At 47.7% G+C, this 25,952-nt stretch overlaps 2 protein-coding genes across 2 annotated transcripts in view; one reads left to right on the top strand and one right to left on the bottom strand.

Moving 5' to 3' along the window:
- Positions 1–7,629: 7,629 nt before the first annotated feature.
- LOC146196725 (uncharacterized) overlaps positions 7,630–25,952 on the top strand; it is a 37,996-nt gene continuing 19,673 nt past the window's right edge. Inside the window, exons 1-6 of the mRNA XM_084597066.1 lie at positions 7,630–7,752; positions 9,524–9,679; positions 13,224–13,496; positions 15,280–15,392; positions 17,092–17,103; positions 22,729–23,169. Of these exons, the coding sequence (XP_084453192.1) occupies positions 7,630–7,752; positions 9,524–9,679; positions 13,224–13,496; positions 15,280–15,392; positions 17,092–17,103; positions 22,729–23,169 (1,118 nt within the window). The remainder of the gene's footprint in view (positions 7,753–9,523; positions 9,680–13,223; positions 13,497–15,279; positions 15,393–17,091; positions 17,104–22,728; positions 23,170–25,952) is intronic.
- LOC146196726 (uncharacterized) lies at positions 18,879–20,970 on the bottom strand. Its single transcript, XM_084595977.1, has 2 exons — positions 19,770–20,970; positions 18,879–18,883 (listed from the first exon to the last, which is right to left on the bottom strand). Exons 1-2 carry the CDS (start codon positions 20,968–20,970, stop codon positions 18,879–18,881), a joined length of 1,206 nt encoding a protein of 401 aa, XP_084452103.1.

Below are 25,952 nucleotides of genomic sequence, written 5' to 3'. Positions count from 1 at the left end.
GTCCAAGGAGTAACAATGAAGCAGACATGCAGAAAGGTGGGTGATGCGCTTTCTTAACTGATTTTTCAAAATCAGCACCAAACATTTCTTGATAGTTCCAGCCCTTTTCAAGGAACGGAAGACATGCTTTCAGAAGCAGCGCTGCCCGGAAGCGAAGCCACTCCCTACTTGGAAAGGAAAACCGTTGATGCGCTGCTGTTCGACTGCCGAGATGAACCGGTTGCACGCATTCATCGGTTTTTGTGTGTCTGAGCTGCTTTATTTATCAGTGCTGCAGCGTACTCGGCTTTTAGCTACAATATACTTCAGAGTCACCATGAACGAGCGCCAGCGCAACAATTACATAGTGTTCTCTGCGGTCAGAATGTACATCGATGGCTGTTAAGTGTAGTTCAATATAGAGAACCAATGCGAAAAACTAGGGGATCACCGAAACATATATACTTGCACGAATACTTGCATTACGTAATAAACGTTGTGAGTTAGACATTTCCGAGGCTTTCAAGGGCCACGCTAATTCAGTCAGAAAATATCAATGAACGTTGTGCAGGTTGATGGTCTGCGTAGCGAACGTAAATAGCAAGTCAGAGTGCGCCATCTATACGCTTTTATCATCAACTGTGAAGTAGTGGTAACAGCCGCATAATAGGATTAGATCTAGCCATAGACAAAGTATTTGGCGGAGTTTTGTCGAGAGAGGCCGTATATTCCAATATACCATTCGGTGAATATAGTAAATGCAAAGGACTAATTCAAGCGACTTTCATACAAAGTTATCGTTATAGACAAAGCAGAAAGCTGGGCTAGTTGGTGTGTCATCATAAATAAAAAGACTAGAGCAAATAACACAGACACAGACATAGGAGAAGACAGGACGAGCGCTCGTCCTGTCTTCTCCTATGTCTGTGTTATTTGCGCTAGTCTTTTTATTTATATCGTTATAGAAAATCGAGATGGACTCCCTTATGAGCTAATGTTAACATAATAAATACGTTGATGTATGTTGTGGATAACAGCCCTTGGTTTTAAGGTGTGCATGACTCGTGTAGCGATTAAAAGCGCTCCTTTATTATGTCCCTTTTTACGGATCGTCTTCCACAGGCTAAGCGCTGATAAACTCTGCAAGTACCGGCCTAACAAGTGTAGTAAACATGACATGGTAAAGAGTGATGACCAGAACAGAAAGAAAAATTTTTAGCTTACGATGGTATTCAGCTTGTTTCTTACTAACGGCAGCAGTGCGTAAAGCGTTTAGGACATCTACATTTAGTAATTTCTCTCCACTGTCATAGAGGTCCGACACGGTGTGAATATTTTCCACGGTACAAAAAAAAAATGAATGTTGGACTACTTGAAATCGTTATAGTTAAAGCAAGCCAATCTTGCAATGCTGGTCACCGATCATCATCTGACGAGAATTACTTCTGTCATTAAGTATCTTTGTCAGTGCGCATTTCGTCTTCGATTGGTGACTACCGTTCATCGAAATACTAAATGCATAGACGCTTGTTCGCAGAGTCAAGTGTGCTAGACATTTAAGGCTTTTAGCACTGTTCGACAGGCATATGTCTCGCTTGCTTATACTAGTTTCAGGTATATGCTCCTGGACTGTGCTGGCAAGGCGCAATGCCCTACATACAACTGCTCTGACAGGTGAAAACTTTGCATTACACTTTGCTCTGTGCTCTTTCTATAGCTGATAAGACCAACCGCGGTGGCGCAATGGTTAAGGCGCTCAATGACTATGCCATGAGAGATCGAATCCCGGCAGCGGCGGCCGCTTATGATGATGAATAAACATTTAGTGGGCCAGTGCATGCATGCACCAGACGGGATGCCTGCATATGCTCCTAGCAGCTCCTGGCCCCATGTTCGTCAGTGCGAGCTGAACCGATAGGGTGGGGCTGGATAACAAGGTCTCCCATCGCTCAAGGAGTTGGGGATTGGGCAATTGGCGGGAAGGGGAGGGTGGTCTTGAGTTTTGTGCATTCTGCCAAAACGTATGGCAGGGTGCCTTTTTCTTTTTTGCAAAAAGGACAGAGAGTATCGTGTTCCACAGGGTACATGTGGTTCATCAGTACGGGATGCACAAGTGATTCCACCTTCGCTCGACGCAGGATTGTCTGTTGTTGCCTGGCTAGTTTGGGGTACGATTCTTGCATTGTGCACCTTTCCTCTCGGTACATCCGGGTAATCTCCCGAAAGCTGGTAAGCGGATGCGGTAGCTCTTCCAACAGAAGAGGATCTGAAGGGGCGTCGTGTGACTGATCACTCTATTCGAGTCTCCAAAGGTGCATCTGCAGCCCGGAGATTTGAAGCAGACTTTGTGAATAATCCGTTTGGACACACGTGTAGTGTTTGCGAGAGACTGTTGCACCAAATGGACTTGACGGCGGTGAGTAATTCAATGTATGAGACTTTGCGTTTGGAGACTCTGCCAAATCGAAGTGCTATACAGACAAAATTGAGACCGCTGCACGCTACTTCACAGATCATCGGGCAGTCTTCGTCTCTGCCAAGCACAATGAATAAAAGATGTGTATACCCAATGTCTCTCATTGCTAAACATACATGACCCCAACAAGCTCAACCAGGGAAACGTACCTCTCGCTACGTATATCCTTACATAGCGACACAGCTAAGCCACTGCCACGTTTTTGTTGAAGCTGAAGGTAGTGCCCGCATATATCTAGATATATCGTCCCAAGAATATCAGATCGATGGAAGTTTTCGTATTTTATATATGAAAAAATTCTGCCGCGACGATACTCAGTAAGGCGAAATCAAAACGCAGCTCTTTGTGTGTTTTGATTTTTAGCTAAATTTGGGCAAACAATTTTAGAGACTTATGTAGATATGCAACGGTACAAAACACACCTTATTTTCCACGCATACTCGTCCTTCAAGTTACACGCTCTTAATTCTCAGTCCTTTGTTGTGACGAAAAAAGTCTTGTGGTCGGAGAAATTGATAGAAATATGTTCTGCTTGCTGCCCCAATGGCTGATTAAAAAAGAGCAGATATATCCAACTGTTTCGTGAGGTCGCCACGCAGTGGGACGGGTTACGAACGAGGGGAATGAGATTTTGTCGCGCCTAACCATAGCCTGGAGGCTATGGCCTAACTTGTATGAAGTTCTCGTTCGTGTTTGTATCTAGATTAAAGTTCCGCAGTACTATAGCACTGGTGTCGATCTATGAGCGGTTAATTCGTGACGAAGTAAATGTACGTAGTCTATGGTGAAAGCGGTAGGCGAGAAGCAGACAGCCACTAGCAGCAATACGATGCAACTTTGCAGCACACAGTTCACTAGTCAAGTACCAAACTGCTCGAGGGTGAAGGGAACGATCTCCCATCGTTCCCTTTAAGGTCGGCTTTCCCCTGCAGTACTAACTCTAGCTATCATAAGATGGTGCCAGTGTCGGTGGTTAACATTAATTATCGAGAGATGGCGCCAGCATCTCGGCAGCCTGAAAGTCTTGCAGCACCAGCGCCACCAGAGGCCTCGTCCCTGCCCACGCGGGGAAGGTCAGATGTATTCGGCATCGGAAACTCAACGCGACCGGACGCATTCTCGCGGGACTCCGCAGTCGCCGGCGAGGCGGAGCCTCGCAGGACTTTTCCCGCTTGCTCACCCTGTCCAGTCTCGGAGCTTATATCCCCTGCCCTAACGTGAGAAAACATCCGCCCGTAACCTTGCTGGAGAGCCGGACGGCCTAGATTCATTAGCATGTATTATTGCTAGCTAGCGTTGTTGTTAGTGCAGCAATAAATGCCTGTTGTCAGCACATTTTTTTTGTTGTTGTTGTTACCAAGAGCACGGCCCGCAGTGGTCGGCGTGCGTTCGATAGTGCACGCGATCACTGGGTAGGGCCGGTGTTTTGGATTGTCAGCCGCGACTGAGCAGGGAAAACATTTTTAACTCTTGTTAGAACCCCACACTGAATACTGCAGGCATATCCTTACGCAGGTTGGTGGCCACTTCTGCCACTCTTTGGCGGATACTGCAAGCGCCCCAGCAGTGCTGGCAGTTTATAACTACCTCAACACACGGACAAGCACAACTACTCAACCATGTTGACCACCCGTGGAAATCCTACAGCACTATATTCTAGGCAGAAGGGAATACGCGCCACCTGATAAAAACCTAGATAAATAACAAGAAATAACACTGATAAGAATTCAAACAAACACGTACTCAAGTACAAAAGACTTCACGTAATCTACCCACATGACTATGAACCACAATGCGCCCTCTGTGACAGAGAGGCGGACCTATACAACATGGTATCGCCTGTCAGTACAGCACCGCAGCAGAAAGGATAAAAGACCCGACGAATGAGCGGTGGGTGGAAATGCTGTCTAGCTCGGGCCCGAACGTTCAGCACCAGCTGCAAAATTCAACGGACTCCTTGAATAGGGTGACCGAACTCCAAATTTTGTTTCGATAAAGAATGTTTTAATCGTCATCAGGGGGGACAGCTTGAGGTTATCGCGGTAACTAAGCGGAGCAGGTTCGTCCACAGGATCATTACGCTGTTCACCAAACCGTCAGAAATATCAGTGTTGCGTATACAACTATGGAAGGTTGCTCGAGGTTGAGCAGAATCATGTGACCTCGGTTGGTCTTGCCACTTGAAATTGGGTGGCAACACAGGGCACGACATACAGGGCACCCTTAAGCTTCGCGCATATGTATAAGATGCGACAGAGTTAGGGGGTCCCTCAGGTAGTGGTTGTGGTGATGAAAACTTTATTTCCCTCAGTATCCCAAAGCTGCAACTAACCAAACAGTTGAGACATCTTCGTTCCGGATGACCAAGGCGCGTTGCGGCCCAAGTCGGCCAGTGCTAACTGTGATGGGCTCTACAATCCTTCGGATTTCCACCGATTACATAGATGACGATGCTCTTAAAGTCAAAGTCGGGGTTCTAAGAAAAGCGCTCTAATATTTTGAAACACATAATCGTAAAACCTTTCTCTGTCAGCCTCCGAGGGAAATTAGTGCTGGAAGACGAAATCAGCACGTCATACGCTATCACATTGGCTTGTAGCTGGTACTAGGTTGAGCAGAATAGATGTTTCTGAAACGTTCAAAACGAGAACAGAGGTTGTTCACAGTGCAGGTATTGCTTTTACAATTCCAATGTGGATGCTACAAGTTGTACAGGGTATTCGCTTCGTATCAGCAGATTAAGTTTCGGTATTTTTGACCTCAACTTTACCGCAATTTTGAGAAGTGGTTTTACCGGGAGCGCTGAAAGTGGGAACCAAAAACAGTTTGCACTTCAAGATAATTAGTGATCAACGGAAGAAAGTAAAGTAATAATTAAACAAACTTTAATGAAGCTTGTTTGGTTTGCTGGGCTTAACGTCCCGAAGCGACTCAGGCTATGAAAGACGCCGTCGTGGCGAACGCCGCAAATTTCGACCACCTGGGGTTCTTTAACGTGCACTGACATTGCACAGCACACGAGTGCTTTGCTTTCTGCCTCCATCGAAAAGCGGCTGCCGAGGCCGAGATTCGATCCCGCATCCTTGGGAACAGCAGTCGAGCGCCGTAACCACTGCGCCACAGCGGCCTTTTGGTTTTCTTTATTGACTACGCCACCCTGACTGCAGTCAATAAAACTTGCAATAGAACCAAGAAGCTGTTATTTCACTCAGCCTGCAGCCTTATTTTTTCTGTTTGCTGTCATGTCAGCAACAATAAGCCGGTATCTGAGGAACCTATATTTAAAACAGGTGTTCCTAAACCTATTTACTTCGTGATAATCAACTGCCTTCAATAGCTTTCAAATTGCGCAGCGTCGGCTTCTATTACTGTTTCGGCATGTTTTGGCCTTTCGACACAAATGGGCTCGCCGGCGTCAAATTTTACTAGCAGCGCACCACCCACAAATCGCCCCCAAAAATGCTCGAAAAAACGCTCTTCAAAGGCGCGTGCTTTCTTTTTATCTTGACTTGGTTCGGCATTGCTGCCCAAGTCTCCGTCTGCTGCTCGCCTGCGCGTGCGATGCCGACGAGAAAAGGAAAATCAAATGCAGGTTGATAATGATTGAAGTAAGTTAAAAAGAAAAAAGAAAATGCATGGTGCAGCGTATGTGTGGCGGTAATTTTGAGCGAGCTCGTAGTGTTTACTTTTACAGCGATAGCTTTAAAAGCACCGTTCGCCGAAAATCCGGTCTCCATGTCAGCGTCGGGGGAAGACAGCAACGGTTCTGAGCGAACAATCACAAGCACGGCGCTGGCACGCATATCTGGCAGCTGATATGGCCAAACACTAACTGAATGTAGGGTTGCCTGACGTTATGTTTGGCAGGAGCTTCGAACTCAGACCTCTCCTTTAATATGGGAGGGTGGTATCAGAATCAGCCTCCGCGGGACTCTCGCCCATAGGCCTCGCAGGCACGTTCGGACAAAGCGCGGGTTTATATGCGGGCATGGTAGCCTACGCTATCGCGTCAGGCCCTTAAAGGCAGAGCATATGTGGCCCAGTAGGATGGCAAGTTGGGCTAGTTGGGTTATAATCAGCTTGAGGAAATATACAGCGCGAACAGAGATTACGGGCGAAGAAGCTCACAAGTACGCACTTCTTCGTCCGTCGTCTCTGTTCGCTCTGTATATATCCTCAATATGTGTATACCCCATAATTTTGTACGGCTCCTTCCGGCCCCTGAGCTAAGAAGGAAAACACGTAGACACACTTTTTATTCATCAATATGTTCGGTGTTGCACAAGCTAGATCGAATGTTTTTTGTGTCAGTGATTGGGGCTTCAATACATATCAGTATTGTTACTCTCCTTGCCCTCTTTGAATTAACACACATTTAGTCGGACTGGCTATGAACTGGGCTGCCATCACCCCGTCGGACCCTGTACTATTTAATTCTATATTTTGTTTGTGTTAAGAGCAGCGCTGAACATTCCCTCTGAATGCCGCAAACAGTGTAACAATCTTCTAGCGATTATCATCGTCAACCCCGAAGTTTTGGTCCATTGAATCGTTTGAATTTCGAGCCAAGACCTCTAAGGAGAGTTTCCGAAGTGCTAATACCAAAGCTGTCAGGATAATACCTTGATTATTCAAGAATGAGAGGTAGAAGTTCGGGTAACCGCTCTACTTTGTTGCGACATGCAAAGAAGCGTCCATATGCATCCATCGCTGTGAAGTGCAAAGAGAGAGAGAGACAGAGCAGAACTTTTTATTTATTCCAGCGGATGAAGAGGCTCCGAAGTGCTAATACCTAAGCTGTCAGGATAATACCTTGATTATTCAAGAATGAGAGGTAGAAGTTCGGGTAACCGCTCTACTTTGTTGCGACATGCAAAGAATCGTCCATATGCATCCATCGCTGTGAAGTGCAAAGAGAGAGAGAGACAGAGCAGAACTTTTTATTTATTCCAGCGGATGAAGAGGCTCCGGCCCTCCATCACGAAGAGAAGATGAGTTTCACAGTGGACGAAGAAGGCGACGACGAAGAAGAAGACGAGGCACGCTCTAGCACGCATCACGATCGGAGCTCCGTTGTTCTTGAACGCCTTTACGTTGCAAATAGCCTTACGCCCTGCGAAAAACCACGCTGATTCGTTCTTGAGGAGTTACGCAGCAGACACAGCGGCCAGCGGATGACTGTGCGCATCTCGGAAAGGAACCGCCGTGGCGAGAGGATGTGGATGGTGGCGGTGTATGTGTTCAGATGCGCGGCACCAACCGTCTGCCTGAGTCCGATTCTCCTGCTCGGGAACACGGTGAGAAGGGCTGAGCCCTGCGCAGGCGACTGCTGTCTTTTTGACGCAGTGCATCTAGTGGCTCGCATTTGAACCAGTTTTCACCAAGACACCTGTCCAAGCAAACCTCACTTATCCCACTCATGGGCCTAAGTATTTTACATTGTCGCATAAACTTTGGCATAAATATATTGCTACAGAAATACACCATAGTGGAGGGTTACGGAAATTTCGAATCACAGGTGATCTATACTTTCGGAGTCCTCTTCTACGGCGCCCCCCTAATTAATAGCCTATCATTTTGGGCCGTTAAACCCAACAGACCTGCCATAAATGAACCAGTATCTAATTCCCTTTGTCCTCACCGAAAGTGCAAGTCGCTCTGCTCTTTTCCCGCAAGAGTGAACATGACGTTTTGCACTTCGGGCAATGTTGCTGCAGTAACAGCTACCTATAAGGGAGAAATAGCGGTTAGAGTTGAAGTAGCTTGCTCCTTCTGAGCAGCATCCAGGTTCTAGTGCGTAGGGTAAATTTGTTTTGTGGGTGTGATGCATTTTGATTGCGGCATATCACCATGTAGATATCTTCTTTCGGTGGAGGCGAAAAGCTAGACGCCCGTGTTCTGTGCAATGTAAGTTCACATTGAAGAACCCCAGATGCTCGAAATTTTTGGAGTCCTCTCCTACGGCATCTCTCATAGCCCGAGTCTCTTTGGGAAGTTAAACCTCACAACCAAACTAAACTAAACTATGTAGATATCATTTGCAACACATTGGTTTTTTGCGACGAAAGTGGCCTATTTCCAAAAATGGGTAGAGGCATGGCCAAACGCTATGTGATTAGCCTAAAAATAGAGCACAGCATATCATCTGCTGCTTTCATCGAACTTTTGTAGCACATGGTACGCTAACAATTCTGAAGCAAATTTTAAAGCATCACAACGTCCAGCAAGCAGCTTTTACTGGAATTGGGTGCAAGTTAAAGAGCATCTGTTGACGCGGCTGCAATTAAAACAATGTTCGCTACCATTTATTCAGATTTTGATATATTAGAATATACTCGCACTGTATTGATTTCGCGAAACCTACCGATTCGTTCGCTTAGACTATATCGTTAAAACCCTGGTTACTACTCGGGGTTTCATTGACATATCAGGGGTTCTATAATTCATATCGTCTAATCGGCCGCACACACTACGCTGTCCAGTCAGAACAGGAAAGCAGCGTCAACTGAATACGAAGCGATCTCATCGAATAGCTTGCAAATACGTTCCCAGTCGAAAAAAACTACAGAACTGTGTCAAAAATACGACAAAATATCCTGTAGTTCTGCCATAAAGCATATTTCTGTTGTCTGTAGTTCTCTGTAGTTGTGTAGTTTTTCTGTAGTATATTTCTGTTGTCAGTAGTTCTGTAGCACTTGTCTGTTGTAACTACAGAAATTTCTTATGTTACTACAGAATGTTCTGTTGTCACAACAGGTTTCCCGTCAAAAACCGCACAGAAATTTTGTCGTAACATCAGAAAATTTTCTGTAGTTTTTTCCGACTGGGTTGGGATACTGTTAAGCAAACGGCACTTCAATAGAGTGGGCAGATAGTAAAGCAGATGCATACAATTTTTTTTTTAATTTGGCAGTCCGCGTAATTCCCAATTTTCTAGGTAGTCACTCAATATTAGATCAGTTCCACTTTACGGCCGTACAGTTAAATGCCGATCAGTGACAAGCGCACGCGCAATGTACGGCTACATCGAACGTGACAAACGCGCTCTGACTGCCGTATGTGTTGCAGAAGTCCAGCAGCGCCTTCTGCATGCTGGCGGTGCTCAGCATGTGGCTGCTGCGACTTCTTCCGCTTCCTGTGTCGACATGCCTGATGTCGCTGTTCCTGCTTTCGATGATGGGCGGCGCGGTACACCAGGACGAGACAACAGTGCACGGCTTTGGAGTGAGTACGGGTCCTCAAGAAGAACGAAGGTACTCACGTAACGCTGCGACGTTATCCTACGGTGGTAGTTGCCAACATGTAACGAGACATATCGATGAATTGGTCAACGCTATACCCGCATTCCTGTGCAGTCCCCACGATCATTTTCAGTAGTGCACAAGTCGAATACGGACATGATTATCTACTTATATGACGTCATTGATCAATATGTTTCTCTATGCTAGAATGTGAGTCGTGATAGTTGCCGTTATCGAATTCAAACAAATGAGATAGGAATTTTTCATGCAATATTTCATTTTTTGTGTGCTATGATTAGTTAATTACCGACTTTCCCGTATTTCCATCCTGCTTAAATGAGACGTGGGCCCATTAGATGTGAGACAGGCCCTACGCTGTTTAAGGTATGACAACGGTTTCTGCAGAACCATATAGTACCAGTGTTGGTACACATCCGAAAAAGATCAACGATGTTTAGGCCAGTGAACTAATTTCCGATAAATGTTTACCCGTTACTGGTTAGGCGTCTTAATACAATGAAAAACTTGCAGTCGGCCGTTAGCAATGGCCATATTAGTTATTAAAATGCCGAAAACGACATCGCCCTTGACGTTGTAGCTAAACAATTATGGCTATCGCGCCAAAAGACCCGCTTTTTCAAAAATCCCGCGCTCCAAGCGACTTCCCCAGCGCCATCAATCTGTGGCTCAAGTGATACGTGACTTTCTTCGTCTCACGTGGGCTGGAGCAGCGAGGCGGCGAGCACCGCAGTGCAAGCGGGACAGAGAAAGTCATTGGGCACTGATACCACTAATTGACGTCATTGGGGGCGCTGCTATAGTACGGTTTTTTCGAAAGCGCCCGTATTTTTGGCACAAGCGGTCGGCTTGAAGTCCCTAATTGTAACCATGCGCTGAACAGTGAAAGCTAAAAAAGTTAGTCATTACAGATTAATTAATCAGCTCGTTAACATTGCTGACCTTGTCTGTCAACATTGGTATATGGACCTGCAGAAACCATTTTCATACCTTAAAAATCCTATATTTAAAACTTAGTGGCCGCTTTCCCTGAAACCCTAGCTATAATTCGGTCTGTATGACAGGTATAGCTCAACTGTTGTAGTAATCCCGATCGCCATCAGCTCGCGCGCCAACCCGAAGAGGTAGACGAAGTGGAGCCGGAGCCTTGTTGGCGCTGCACTGTTGATTAGAACGCTACCCCCATCGCTTTGGTTTGCGGACGTTGCTTGCGGTCTTGGTGCTCCTATAAACACCTTACACTTGGTGGAGGTTCGGTCGTCGCCCCAGTCCTCCTCGCAAATTTCACCCTGGAACTTCGGAACCGCAGGCTACCGCCTTCGGTCACAACCATGCAGGACGCTCCCAGCCAACCATCGACGCCCATCCCTGCTTTCCCTGCTTTAATTTTCAAACCTACCGGTAAAGAAACGACACCGAGTCGGTGGTGCTCGTGGTAGTGGTTTATTGAATAACCAAAAAGAAAAGAAAAGAGTGTTTCTGGCGCGGCAACTGCTATCTAAACTCTGAAGCACCCGAGCTGCGCCCGACGGGAAAGAAAAGGGGATAGGGAGAGGATAGCGAGAAGTACAGAGGGCAGCGATAGCAAGACAGGACAGGGGGAGCTTTGTGCATCATTTACAAAAAGAAAGTGAACGAGTTCGCGCCGCTCTCGCACAAGTGTCTGAGTGTCTGAGCGCAAGTGCCCACAAATGACTGCACGCAAGCGGCCACTGCAATTATTTGCATTATAGTTAAATGGGTGTATATACATAGCCGCGCACACGTATAGCGTCCTGTGGCAGACAGATCGCGCGCGCGACACAATGCACTAGCTGCCGGGCTAGAGCGCCCAGCAGTATACGTCCGAGGTAGCACACATGGAGCGTTCGTGTCACGTGCGCACTAGCTGGCGAAGAACAAGCGAGATTTCAAGCCCGACTACTCGATGAACGCACAGTCTCTCACCATTGTACTGTCACGGGTGCGCGCACTGCCTCGCGTCCACAGGAGTGTCATGATGCCGCCCTAGATGATTCCAAGCGCCGTATAGGCTGCAAGCATCTCGTGACCTGGCTCTGCAGATGCGGTACAGCGAAGCTGCACGTGCTCCAATGTCTCCAGTGCAGAACAATCACCGCACGCGTCGCTCGACGAAAGTCTGGGGCGCACCCGTCTTACCCGTGCCACACGCAGTCGACGCGCACCCGGATGATCATTGCACGCTGAAGGAGCGACAATGAGCGCGCGCCGACAACAGAGATGCGTTCTCCTCGAGGTGGTAGTTGCTCACCGCATGCAGGTCATCGAGAACGAGAGGTGGTGGTGGTGAAAACTTTATTTCCGTAAAGAGAGAGGGAGAGAGAAAAAAGAAAGACATTTGTCGAGAAGTTCGTCGCTGGGAGGGAGCTGATGTGCGGCGGTGGCGAGCTCGACGGTTTGCTCATTGCAGTGTGTGCCGCAGTGACCGGGCACCACTGCGCGCCAATGCTGCATTTGCGCTTCGACAGTGCCCGGTCACTAAGGGCTGCTAATGGGTTTTCTGGAAACTCACTAGATACCTACGCCGGATGAGCAGAAAATCAAGTTTACTATCATATTAGTAATCAACCTCAGAAGAAACGGCAATGCAAAGCTACGGAAATGCGCGAGGAGTGAATTTATCTTCCGGAAAACCGTCATCTTGACATAAAAACGAAAACAATTGCTTGATAGTGTGCAGTCTCGTGGAGGCTAATGAAAGAGTTGTGAAACAAAAAATAGTTTTAAAAGACAAGAAGCGTGTTGAATGTATCGGAGGACAAACGCGAGATGATGACATTCTATTAGAAATCGAGAAGAAATGGGCATGGGCAAGTCATGTAACACAAAGGCAAGGTAACCGATCGTGTGCCTGGGTATGACAGACATTCTAAAGAATACAGGCGTATAAGGAGGCAGTAGGAAAAAGGTGAACGGACGAGATTAGGAAGCTCATGGGGATCACATGGATGCAGCTGGCACAAGGCAGGGATAATTGGAGGGATATGAAAGAGGCATTTGCCGTGCAGTGGATGTATTCGGGTGATGGAGGTTAAGGTGATGATGATGATGATTATGATGATGATGATGATAATTCAGACTCAGTTGAGATGTTATTTTGCTGTTAAGACTTATTTTGTCTCGTTCGCATTTCATCTAACGTTGATAGCACGTAGGTTTGGACTAAGTAGTGTTACCTGCACTGTTAACGTGCACTGACATCGCTCAGCTCGCGGACGCCTCTTCGTTTCGCATCCATCAAAAACGCAGCTACCGGCGGTCGGGATCGACCCTAGGTACTCCGGCACAATATTCGATCATATTAACCACTACACTAAGTAGCTGAAGAAAAATTTGAAAAATTTTCATGTTTTCATGGCTTAGCATGCGTTATTTTCTAATCTCTCCGTATCCGTATAAACTGGGACTGAATTCGCACTTCGGTCGTGTGCTCTTAGTTCTGCTACAGCGTACTAGCATACTATAGTTCGGCCTTCTGTCACGTCCAGGTGGACTCGGTGGTGCTGATTGCGTCCCTCTCACTGTTCGTGGTCGCCGACTCGACGAGCCTCTCACTTCGCACGGCCCTGTGGCTCCTGAGCATGTCAGGGGCACGTCTGCGTCCCCTGGTGTTCGCCTTCATGACCGCCTCCTTCCTGGGCGCGTTGGTCTTGCCGGACTTCCTCGTTGCCCTCGTGCTCAGCTCCGTTCTCGAGAATACTGTGCTGCACCTGCGCTCTAAGTTCGTCTCGAAGCACTTCCGAACAACGAGCCAGTCCAGGGCAAGTGCGATCGTCTCTCACTAACTCATTAGTTTTGGCTTACGGGGTCCCGATAGAAACGGCGAAACGCGTAGTCTAGAAAGCACTACAACCGATATAAGCGCTACGTGTAACGGCTCCACGACGTGGAATTCTTCGCTTATATCGGCTCTCAACGTCGATGGAAGTCTTACTTTACTTTCAGTCGTTTCTTTTTTTCTCAAGCTGGCTGGTCTTGCACGATCAGTTCGAAAAATACAGGCGGCGCAGATGAGTGCGTGGCAACAATATATCTACCTAATCAGAGTTCAAGGAAATCGAAACAGAGAAATATGCAGTGCTCATGCTGTCTCGTCTTCACTGCGTGATTGTAGACTCACATTATTAGTGCGCGAAAATGCAGTGTTGCTTGTCTGTTCAGCCAGTCACGAATATATGGGTGTCAAAAGAGTATAGACATTTGGTTGTATTTTACTTTTTGTTAATGATACGTAGCGCGTTACTGGATATGAATCACCCTGTGGTATTCGCTACGGCCACTAAATCATTTATAATAAAAAAGTTTTTCTTACCTGCTTTCAATTTTAATTTCAAAAGCCGAAAAATGGCTGTGACGTCAAAGTATAGGTCAGATAAGTGTTAAAAACTGTGATATAACCGTTGCTTCTTCAACCGTTCTGATGCCAGCTATTAAGGCAGGCTGCATTTAGCGTTGTGGTGGAAGAAAATGGCGAAGGAGTGGGCACGTTTTACGCTTCTCGTGATCTATACCTATCTTTGGTGCCTTAGCCATCGCTCGGCTGCTGAAACCGAAACAGATAATGAAATAAATTCATTACAAGCAATATAGCGGTCGTATAGGCAAATAGCACATGGCAATCCGTGTATTTTAATTTCTCATTCATCATTAAAACGAATAATACATGCGACTAACATTTGGATGTGCCCACTCTTTACTTAAAAAAAGAAACATGAAGTAGAAGCTGACTAATTTCTGCGATTTCTTTCCATGCTTTGAATGGAAAGGTGTCAAGAGATATTTATGGCGCTTATGTAAGTGTAAGCAAGGTATACGGAGACTTTACCTGAATCCCCAAAATGACCACTGTCCACCGGAAGATAACTCATTCGTCACTCTCTATATTATGTATCAGCGTAAGAAGCAGTAAACAACGAAGCGCAGCCTATTTCGAGAAGCACCAGGCTGCCGAATAAAGACCCGACTTAACTGTCGTGCACAAATAATTGCTAGAATAAGAGAAACGTCTTTTGCGTGTATTTTTATTTTTTGATTCGTACCAGGTGTGTCTCATGAAAAGCTGATAATCTACTACCAACATGACATCGCGGAGTCGTTTCTCTGCAGTTTCGACGCTGCGAGAACTATTTTCTTAAGTGTAGTTTATATACAATAAGGTCTCATTTCTTGCTCGGCGTAAATTTGGTGTGTAAGTAAGTATACGATACACCAGTGACGGCAGCCCCAGATAACGCTTCCTATTGCCGCAGAAACCTTTTCAAATTAATCTTAATCAAGATAACACTATTACTCGGCTCAGCCAATGACTGCTCTCGCTCAGCCCAACGGATCTTCGGCCGGCTGCCCAAGTCGGCGTGTTTTTCATGGTACAGCAGCCATTATATGGCGCTACTTCTCCAATGAGGCAGGCCCCAAAGAAACCGATCTATAGACAAGTTGTGCCTTTTCTTTACATATTTACTGAGCAGAATAAATGTCGCCTCGACACACTCAGGTTGAATTAGGAACTGAACTTGAATTTGACATTTTGCGTCCGTACTGCAGACGCCGCTACGTCAGTCTTCCTTCTCTCCCGTCGAATACGAGCGCATGTTACAAGAGATGGACGCTATCCTTAAACGGAAGATCCAGCCTGCACCTCCGGCGGATAGGTCGAGGTATGTAGCAATAACTAGGATAACTAGGATGTGATGATCACGAGTGCTGCAAATGCGATGTCCTCCGAGTTTTCAACAAATTGTTGTTTTATGGCTAGAACACTGTATGAATACCGATTATGGGTGAGTAGTTAAGTTATGAACCGTGAAACCCATGACGCTTATAACTCAGCTCGCACTTGGTAGCGACGACATTTCATTTGCGGCTTGGCTGCTTCCCCGAGCCTTCGTTCACATCTTTCCTTTAGTGCAGTTCAGCTAGCAGCATTGCATTGCAGCGGTACTAGAAACAATCTGGTCTCGTTATTTAACATTGATCAGCAACATCTGGACGCTAAAATGTTACCTGCTGTTTAAAGGAGCATACGTGCTAAAAACCTCAACCGAAAAACACGAAGTACTCTGCCAGGATTTTGGCACCTTCCTATGCGCAAAATCCTTATCACGTTAGACTATTTTCCAGACTCTTTTTAAGTTTACATGTGGTTAAGGCCCATTCCAAGAACCCGGTGAAAAAGCATCAAGTGCATGGAGCATTTTGTTACTAAGTGCATATTTTTCAGGATTAATATTAACCCGGTAGCGTTAAGGAGCTCGTGTCGCAGAAAAGCCGGTGTCGTCGGCGGCGTTGGCCGTGAGCGATAAATCCCGGCATGCACTTCATAAATAAAAAGCAACTTTCAAGATGGGCTTGGTGGGAATGGAACCAGGGTCTCCGGAGTGTGAGACGGAGACGCTACCACTCAGCCACGAGTGGTTTCTTTTTTTTTTTATTTCCTGGCTTTGGTTCATACCATTTCACAAGAACACAACACGAATAACACAAAACAAAGTACATATTGGAAGGTCATCATCAGCCAATGTCAGGCTGGCTTCGTCTCAGTACATTAAAACTCCCGCAACGACAGCAAAGGCTCTACCCTTGAGAGCCATTCGGGAGGTTCAGCAGCCACTTTCTGTATGGCGGTAAACCAATTCACACTTTCTCGAAAGTATATTCTAGCGGGTCGAGCATCCCTGTCGCAGTGATAGCCCGCCATTCTGGAGCGCCATATAGAGTGGAGGCCCATGAGCATGATTAAATCATACGGAACGCCATCTTCATTATCAATGCTTAAATACCGGATGCCGTGGGAGTCTAGTGGAAATTCTTTCTTTATCGTACGTTGCAAAACATCCCAGAAATAAACCCCTTCCCAACAATGCAAAAAAACATGGTCTATTGTTTCCGGCTGCTTGCAGATTAAACAGTGCGCCCCCCACGGTAAAAAAAATCCCTTTCCTCCAAAAACTTCTTTACTGATAATGTTCCGGTGTGTAATTTAAAGAAAAATGTCTTAGCTCCTGGCGACACCTGCATTTTCTTTACTCTCTTCAAGACATCTCTGCCCGGACCTCCACTGTATAAGGTTCTGTACAAGGGTTGTGGCAAAACAATGTCACATAAATCGCGATACAGCTTTTTTCGTTTTACAGTGGACAAATATTCATTAGAAAAACGCACTGAAAGAAATCTTACACTAGCGACGACCTCCCTGTAATAACCAAAAATCCCACCCGTAGCTTCTTCGGTGGAGACAACAAACTCCGGCAGTAGGCGCCGTAGCCTAACTTGGCAGACGGTGCGTAAGAAAGGGTCCGAAGCATCCCGAAAAAACAAAAACCGGTTGACCACCTGCCGTAAAAACAGATGGCCGAGTCCCAAACCGCCGTCTTTTACCCGACGGAACAAATTCGTCCTGCTGCAGCGTTCCCATTTACCTGCCCAAACAAAAACGGCGAAAATCCTGTGTAACTTCTGTACGTTTACGCGCGAACAACTCAAAACTTGCATTGCGAACCAAAGTTTGCTGATAAAAAAAAGATACAGTAGCTCTGGCAAAAATCGACATGTTGGCGCCTTTCCACTTCTCGGCTCTCTCCCGTAGTTCGGTCATTTGCCCTTTCCAATAATGCTCGCTTTCGCGGTAGGCATCCAGCTCGACGACCAAGTACTTGGTCGGTGTGTCTGTCCACGTAACATTGGCAAAGCGATCTGGTTTCGACGGCCACTGTCCATGCCAGAGCCCAAGGCACTTGGCCCAGTTCACCCCGCTACCGGTAACTTGAGAGAACTCACGGATACATTTGACAGCCTCGGTGATACTCTCCTGGTCAACCGTAAAAATAACGATGTCGTCTGCATACGCGAGCAGCTTCACTTCGGCTGCTTGTAACCTAAACGCACTAATGTTGACATTATTCATAAGTTTCATGCACAATGTTTCAATATAAATGCAAAACAAAAGAGGGCTGAGGGGACAGCCCTGTCGCACCGAACGCTGCAGTCGAATGGGGGCTCCCAGACTCTTAATAATCACACTCGTCGTGCAGTTACGGTACGCCAGGGCCACACCCTTACATATAACTGAACCAACATTCACATGTTCTAAAAGGGAAAACAAAATTTCGTGATCGACGCAGTCGAATGCTTTTTCGAGGTCGATCTGAAGCATTGCGACCCGACCATCCCAGTCATCACAACACTCAAGGACACTTCGCGCCTTTTGAATGTTGGTCACTATTGACCTCCCTTTTATCCCACACGTTTGGTGTGGTCCTACTATATCCTTAATAACCGTTTGCAACCTTCGGGTCAAAACCTTCATAAAAATTTTGTATTCAACGTTTGTAAGTGCTATGGGTCTGTAAGATGTTACCAGGCGTAATTTGTCTATTTCATCAGTTTTAGGAATGAGCACGCTGTGGGATGACCCATATGACGGAGGCAGGGCATTTACTGTGTAGGCATCATTATAAATTGCGTTCAAAATAGGTGTGATTTCGTACTTAAATTCTTTGTAAAAACCCGCGCTGAACCCATCCGGTCCCGGCGATTTACCGGCATTTAAACTGTCAATAGCGTGCTCCACTTCTGTTTCAGTTATCTTTAGTTCTAATCTCTCTTTCACTTCATCGTCCAGACGCGGTATCGTCGCCAGAAACTTATTCTTAAAAGTGATAGCGTCTACCGTGTGGGATGCGAAGAGGGTTTGGTAATGGGCGTTGAACGCTGCTTTGATGTGGTCGTTGTCCGCCGCCAAGATACCGCCCCAATCTATTTGGTCGATGTGGTTCCGTTGAGCGTTTGCTTTTTCGAACCCCAGCGCTCGTTTTGATGGCGCCTCCCCTGCAGCTGTGTCTTCTGCCCTTGCCCTCACTAACGCACCTCGATAACGATCTTCGTCTATCAATTCTAGTTTTTGCTTTGTTTTCCGTATATCTTCAATCCATTTCCCCGGCGCTCGAGCTTCCTGTTTAAGCAACGTACGGAGCAGTGTCCTTAACTCCGTCTCTTTCTGTTTTTCCTCAAACCGTATGCAGGTTGCCCTCTCTATTGCTTTAATTTTTATAGTTTCTTTACACAGCTCCCACTGTTGCCAAAGGTGCATATTTTTACTTGGGTTTATTTTTTCAATTTCTTCTTTTACTATGCGTGTAAAATGCTCATCCTGCAAGAGTTTATTATTGAATTTCCACATTTCCCACGAAAAAGAATTCCCTCTCTTTACCCATCCAAAAGAACATTTAACTAAACAATGGTCTGAAAACGATACCGGCTCTACTTCATAACTATTGCATTCAGGTAAGATGTCGAGGGATGCATAAATGCGGTCCAGCCTTGCATGGCTCGAACCCTGGAAGTGCGTGAGCTTTACGGTGCGGGCTCCTTCGAGACACTCTGCCACATCCTCGAGGTTACACTCCTCAACAATTCGCGATAGCACTTCAGTGCTTGCGTCTCGGTATGGCCGCCGGCTTGTCTTGTCTCGCGCACTAAGGACGCAATTAAAATCACCTAGGACGATCAGTTGTCTATCGATGCAGAGCCGCTGCTGGATGCCTTGGAAAAACTGCTCCCTTTCATCTGCTACATTAGGCGCGTAGAGACAATCCGCCAATCCGTGCTATTCAGCGAAAAATCTAGAAGTGCACACCGGCCCGACTCACAAGAAGAATGACCAAGCACTTCAAGCCCCGGCAACTTCTTCACAAAAAGAACACAGCCAGCCGATGTGCCTACAGCGTGGCTAACCACAGCAAAAAACCTAGGCGTGAAACGTTGCACCATGCTCTCGGTCTCTTCCTCACCGTCAACTTTCGTCTCCTGCACAGCTAATACATCAATATCATGCTCCGTTAAAAGTCGGTACACCTGGCCTTGTTTTCTCTTTCCTGCCAGACCTCTAACATTTAGCGTGGCGACCTTCAACGGTGATGCAGGAGCCATTTTTTAAATAAGAAGAAGAGACCGAAAGCACGGTGCTTACCTCTCGCGCCTAGCACACGGCTAGACGCCTCCGTCGCTGCTGACGCCGTCCTCCTCGAGCTTCTGGCCGTGCTCGAGAGGCGCCGTGTCGCCGGCCCGCCTCTCGCTCGCAAGGTTTGAGCGAAGCTTTAACGTGGGCCTCCTTGTTTGAGGCGCCTTTGCTGGTGGTTCCTCGGAAGTGGGCGTTGCCTCCTTGTCGTCGCCGGTGCTGGTGTCGGCATGTGGGCGTTTCCCGGGGGTAGCGGCCGTGGTCGTCCGACCACCGCAGTTGTGCCGGTGAACCTCGCTCACTTCCTTTGCTTCTGCGTCCTTGGGAGCCGGCAGGCTCTCCGCGTCCGCTGAGGTCTCCTCGCTTGGCTGTGGCAAATTCACCGTAGCTGGCGCGAGCTCTGGCTTATCGGCAAGGGGGGCGTCGCCACTCGGAGTCACCGAGGTGCCCTGCGACACGGGAACCTTGTCCAGCACGTCGGCACCCTTTGCTGCTTCCTCAGCCTCGGCGACGTCCATCAGCTCCCTGTTGTCGTCCTTCGCACCGAGCCCGGTCGCTGACGCGTAGGTGCGGACGCAGTCCTCGTCCGCGTGTCCATAGCGCCTGCACTTGGAGCACCTGGGCACCTTGCAGTCACGGCGAACGTGGCCTGCGCCGTGACACCGCAGGCACTGCATCGGCCGCCCGGGAACCACCACGAGAGCCAACTCGCCGGCGACGCGAAGCTGGTGGGGCAGGTCGTCCACCTTCATACCTGGCTTCAACTTGAGCAGCACTGTCCTCGTGGTGGATCCCTTTTCCTTCATTCCAACGACGCGCCAACGCTCCCGCGTCACCTCGGTCACGTTTCCGAACGCCGCGAAAGCAGTCCGGATGTCCTCGTCTTGGACACCGTGTAGCATCCAGTGCAGGCGTAGCTTCATCTGCTGGTCTTCATGGTCGAATATGAGGCAGCGGCGTCCCTTGACTTCCAGCTCCTTTAAGGCGGCCAGCTTCTTCGCGGCTTCCGTGCTGTTCGTGGTTACCGCCCACACATGGTTGATTTGGTACGCCCCCAACGCCACGACGTCGGGGAGCGCACCGACGTTAGCGAGGGCATCCCTGAAGTCCTCGACCCTGTAGGGCCTCATACGCACGTCGCCGTGCAAAACCATCGTGTTTAACACAACACGTCCGGTGGGCAGGGTAGGCAAAACGATCTCGTAGTCCTTATCTTCTTCGGCGCTAAACCTGTTTCCGCGGCCAGCAACGGCCGTTATCGCCGCTCCGACGGAGCTCATGATTCTGCGACCGTTCGCTATCGCGGCAGGAGGTTCTACTCAGCCACGAGTTCGATGCTTAAAAGCGGTACAAAAGCGCTTCTAGTGAATGCGGTGTTGCCTTAGAAACATGCCGTAGAACATTATACTGCAGTGTATATCGGTAATTATGAGCATGTTACTTACAGAAGTCGCAGTTACACGAGTAGCGAAGTACGTTTCCGCTACATTTCTTCTGCGCTCTGCGCACATGCAGAGCCATCTTGCGGCAAACACAGAAGAACCCCTCCTCGCAATGTGCGGCGCTGCCCCGACACATGGCGCGCCACTCGCCCCTGACGTTTCGCCGTGCACCCTCACGGGTTGTAGAATCAAGCGTCTTTCCTTTCTTTAGATCACTATCTTCGCTCACCCCCCTCTCCCCTTCGGGCCGCGCGGGTACCGGTGCGAGGATGCCCCAATACCCTTGCGTTTAATAAGTTTTCTCGCTCTCTCCCCTCCCAACATCCAGCGTGCGTCACTCGAACAGTGGTGTTTAGGCGACGCGACTCCTCTTTCCGCTCACAGCGCGATTGCTAGGTGCAGCGTCTGATGCCGGACGCCTCTGACGTGATCGCTGCGCCGTAGCGCTTCTGCTGGGAAAGCGTTCCCTGCGATGTGTGCCGAGCTGCTTCCGAGGAATCATGCTTCTGCGTGGTGCTCCCAAGCGATATAGAGGACGATCCCATCAAGGCGTCACCCCCATGATCGCGTCCGCCTTCATGGCGCGTCGCTGCCCGGCTTTCTCCCTCCGAGACACCGAGTTCTTTGGTTCGTTCCGCTTGCTCAGGCGCACGTTTCGTTGCCGCGCCGAACGCTGCGTTGCTCGGCGCTCACTGCGTGATTCGTGAGTGCAAAGTCCGACGCGGGGCGCCTCATCAGTGATTGCTGCGCCGTAGCGCATTGTCTTACACTCCTTGACAGGTCGACGGGTGTTGTATTGCAGGGCCTTGCGCGCTCGCTCTTGAGACGCGTGTGTTAAAAAGTTGTACAGTGCACTTAGAAGTGTTGAGTATGAAAACTGTCTGTGTGTGACTCAAGAGCATACCGAGCGAATGAGTGGGCGGTGCGAACGAGGTGCAATAACGCTATCGCGTTCCACTCTTGAAGGCGAAGCTTAAGCGTCCTCCAAATTTTTTTAAATGCGAGGACGCATTCCAGAAGAAAGGTTACGTTGGCGACGTTGTCGTACGGCTAACCGGGACTTGGAGGCGAAGCGGTCATCAGACGGCGTAAATTCCAATTCATTATTTAGGAGCTTAAGAGTGTTCTTTACGGGAAGACCTAAATCCTCTTAAGTAACTTTGCCACATTAAGAACACCCAATTCCGAAGAGGAGCGAAAAAAAAATTACGAGGGACTTTAGCGACTAAAGTAGTCAAAGGCGAAAGCCTGAGTGCTGAATTCTGCTGCGCAACTGGCACTAATTAGTATTTAGTCAATCAATTATTAACTAATTAGTAATTAAGTAGGTAATCCGGTAATTATTTAAGCGAATAATTAGTCAGTAATTGATCATTGATTGACATATGGCCATATAAAGCACGCATTCGCGCACACTGTGGTGCTGCTCTGTGATTGGTCGAGACCTCTATGACGTCATCCCGCTTCGGCCAATCAGAACGCCGCAAAAGCGGGACACATTTTGTCCACGACAGCATGAGGCATTAAAAGCTTTCGTCATAATGCTAGAATCGCTGCATTGACATCTGTTCCCTCTTCATTCTGCTGCAGCTCCAGGATAGCAGCGGCGTCTCGGGGTCAAACCGAGCGTGCCGCGCTGCGGAAGATGGAGTCCCTCATGGCGGACGTATGCGGCAGGGTGGCACTGGGCGTCGCTTTGCTACCGACAGACCTCGACATGCCCTTCTCGCAGTCACCCAGTGACTCGCCTCTTCAGAGCATCGACGAGCCGTTGCACACATCGTCGACCCCTGCACTTGAGGAGCCGCAGCGACACAGCCAACATAGCCTTCTCGTGGCTCCTCGGAAGCTTTCTTTACGCCAAAAGAGCCGGAGAACTTCGTGTCCCGCGTTCGTGCTGCGCGACGCCGCCACCGAGCGCCGGTCAGACGCGCATGCTCGGCTCAGTGAATGCGGCAGCACGATCGGGAGAAAGAGACTCGAGCTCGAACCCTGGGACCGCAGCCAGTACTCTTTAAGGTACAGAGCGCACTTCGCGTAAACAAAAGGGAAGGGCTAGGCGTACACAGCAGCGCTGTTTATCTTGCAGTATGTGTTAGAGCCATTGGGGACTAGGTTCGTTATTCTTCGTAGGTTTCCATTGAAATGACAGCCGAACTTACCTTCACGAGGAATACGCAGAAGTGCTGAAGTGTTCATGTTCTGAAGTTGTTGAAGGGAGTGCGATTTATGCCATTTTCTTCATTCCACTTTAATCCTGGGCTGGTCACGTAAATGGGCCTTTTTAAGGTATTGCTACCTTCAGCTCTCCAGGTATTTTTGAGCGAGAATAAAAAGCTAATTTCACTGATGACTGCAGCTTTTGTCCTTTTCTAGCAAACTACGTAATTCTTGTGACGCGTCAGTGCTCACCATTGAATTTAATAAAGCTGAATTCTGGGCGAGTTGGTATGCATTCATACTGGGAAAAATAGGATCGAGGGATGCGCCAATTCTGACATCTTTCTTGGCAATGTTAACTTTTATATTAGCAAAGCCTCAGAAGGCATGGTCACTCGTATTTTAGGTACGTAGACGACAACTTGGTTATTGCTAATGAAGGCAGTTTGCCAAGAAAGCTCGTTGATGTCTTGAAGGTTTTCAGTGAATATGAACACGGCCCCAGATTACAACCGAGGTTCTAATAGGCACCCTGCAATAGAGTTTGCTGAGACATGTGGCGTCACCTAGCGGCCAAGGAGAGCTAACAATGAGGTGGCCCGGAAGCAGACGCCGTGTATGTTGCGGCCGCTGTGTTCTTTGGCGTTCGCCTTTTTTAACCCATTGAATGTGATTTACTTATTTAGTTGCTTCAGTGGTCTCGTGCGATGCTTCGACTACTAGGGATGGGAACAAGCATAAAAATAAGCGCAGAGGTGGCGAGAGACTGCCACGATCGCGAAGGGGACACAAGCGTACCGCTTGCTGGGGTGAACCTGGGAAAAATGATGTGATACGATGATAGGGGCTCTGAGAAAGTAATGTAGCTGAAATTCGTTTCCTTATAGGGTCAATGGCGCACAGACGCCAAGGGGTTAAAACAAGACGACTGCGTGTTGAGCGAAGGAAACAACATAAACTTCTGACTCGGTACGCTGCACGCTAGTTCGAGCACTTTCCTCAATACACGCTCCGCGCTGTAAAATTTGGCGTGTACTGGTATATGCTGTGAAGAATCAAATGGCATTGTCCTTTTTTTTTTTTTTTTTTGAAGGAAGTAACGTCCAGAAAAGCAACAAAGTCGCGCAGCCGCAGCATCGAATTCCAGCCGCATTTCATCGGAGGCGAAATGAAAAAATATATGCTCGCGGGCTCTCGAACCGAACTTTTAATGAGGTGTCTATTCGGAACCTTAAAGCCAAAATACGTTACAGATTTGGATAAGCATAAATATCTGTAGGTCAAATATTTAGGAGAATCTCCCAATGTAGAGCAGATTTGTAGTAAGGGAGTAATTACTCTTTTACATTCACCCGAGCGCAGCCATACGGCTACAATGGAAAGCTATTTAGCTTTCTTGGAAACTTCGTAGTTAAAGAAAAATTTTTCGTGGTCAGCTTTCTTTTGTAGCCGTATAGCTGCGCTTGGGAGGATGTCAGTAATTACTCCCTTATTATAATTATCTGTAAATTAGTTCTTAAGGTGCTGAAAATGTCGAACTGGCGATGTGTGGAGGCCCGGAATACCGTGTACGCGGAGCACGAACTTCGTTCCTATAGCTCCGCGCCAAACATTTCATGCACCGAATTAATGCTCAAGCTGTTCAAGAGTTTCTTCAAGACGACAGACCGTTCCATCATTATTACCAACAGTTAAAAAAAACATAACTCTAACGACCTCACCTATGGCAGCTTTCTCATTGAGTACCACCATTGGCCGCCGGCTTTACTCACGCTTGAGGTACGGAGGTACAAAATGCATGCCCGTTTTCGTTAATAACGCACGCTACAAACGCACAGTGCTTGCAATCGTCACGACATCCATAACGGGAACCGCACCCGCCTTCCTGTAACCTACACGGCCCTGTCGAGAGCTGCGCACCACGAAGAAAGATGTTCGTCAGGGTATTAAACTGTAAAGTGAGACCGTGAAGAAATTAAGCTGCTACAATCAAACAAGAACAAAAAAAGAAGAAACAGACGATCAGTCTCTTTTCAGGTTCTTTCTGCACTTTCAATGTGTGGGTATGAGATGTGAACGCAATAGGTAAATGAAAAGCTCCTTACATCAGCCAACATTTTCCATTCATTTAATCATTCCTAATTATTCATCACGTATCCCACTGATGCCCTGAGGCAATAAATATAGTTACAAAAAAAAGCTGCGTTTACTCAAGGGAAATTCAACGTCGTGCGCGCGGTTGTTCCGGGCGCGCACTTCGCGGTGACGTCTACATCGTTCACGCTCTAAACATGACCATTCTCGAACAGGCGGTGTTCTTTCGCCAGTATTGGGGATCGGAAGCAGCTCTCAAGACGTTCGATTGCCTTAAAACCGCAGAAAGTGACAGTCGACATGTTTCCCGCCGTACAACGCAAATGCAACCAGACCTCGGCAGACACCCTCAAATTACTCGACGCCGCCGTTGGCGGCGCTGAACGCTGCGCATCCCTAGCGAAGCCTGGAAAATGCAGGTTGCCTATTGGCAATCAGCTTCGAGTTTTAGATTTGACTTTGTTTCTTGAATCTGGACATGTTTGCTGGTGTTATTGCCCTAGGTCTGCAAAACCATTGTTGAACTTTTCATCGGGCCACTCGAAGCTTATCAAACAACGCTCTTA

This window comes from Amblyomma maculatum, chromosome 3 (assembly GCF_055883805.1).
Source record: "Amblyomma maculatum isolate TAMU_Amacu chromosome 3, ASM5588380v1, whole genome shotgun sequence".
In the NCBI taxonomy this organism is placed as follows: domain Eukaryota; kingdom Metazoa; phylum Arthropoda; class Arachnida; order Ixodida; family Ixodidae; genus Amblyomma; species Amblyomma maculatum.
Note: the sequence above shows the minus strand (reverse complement) of the source record. Positions and strands in the feature narration are given on the sequence as shown.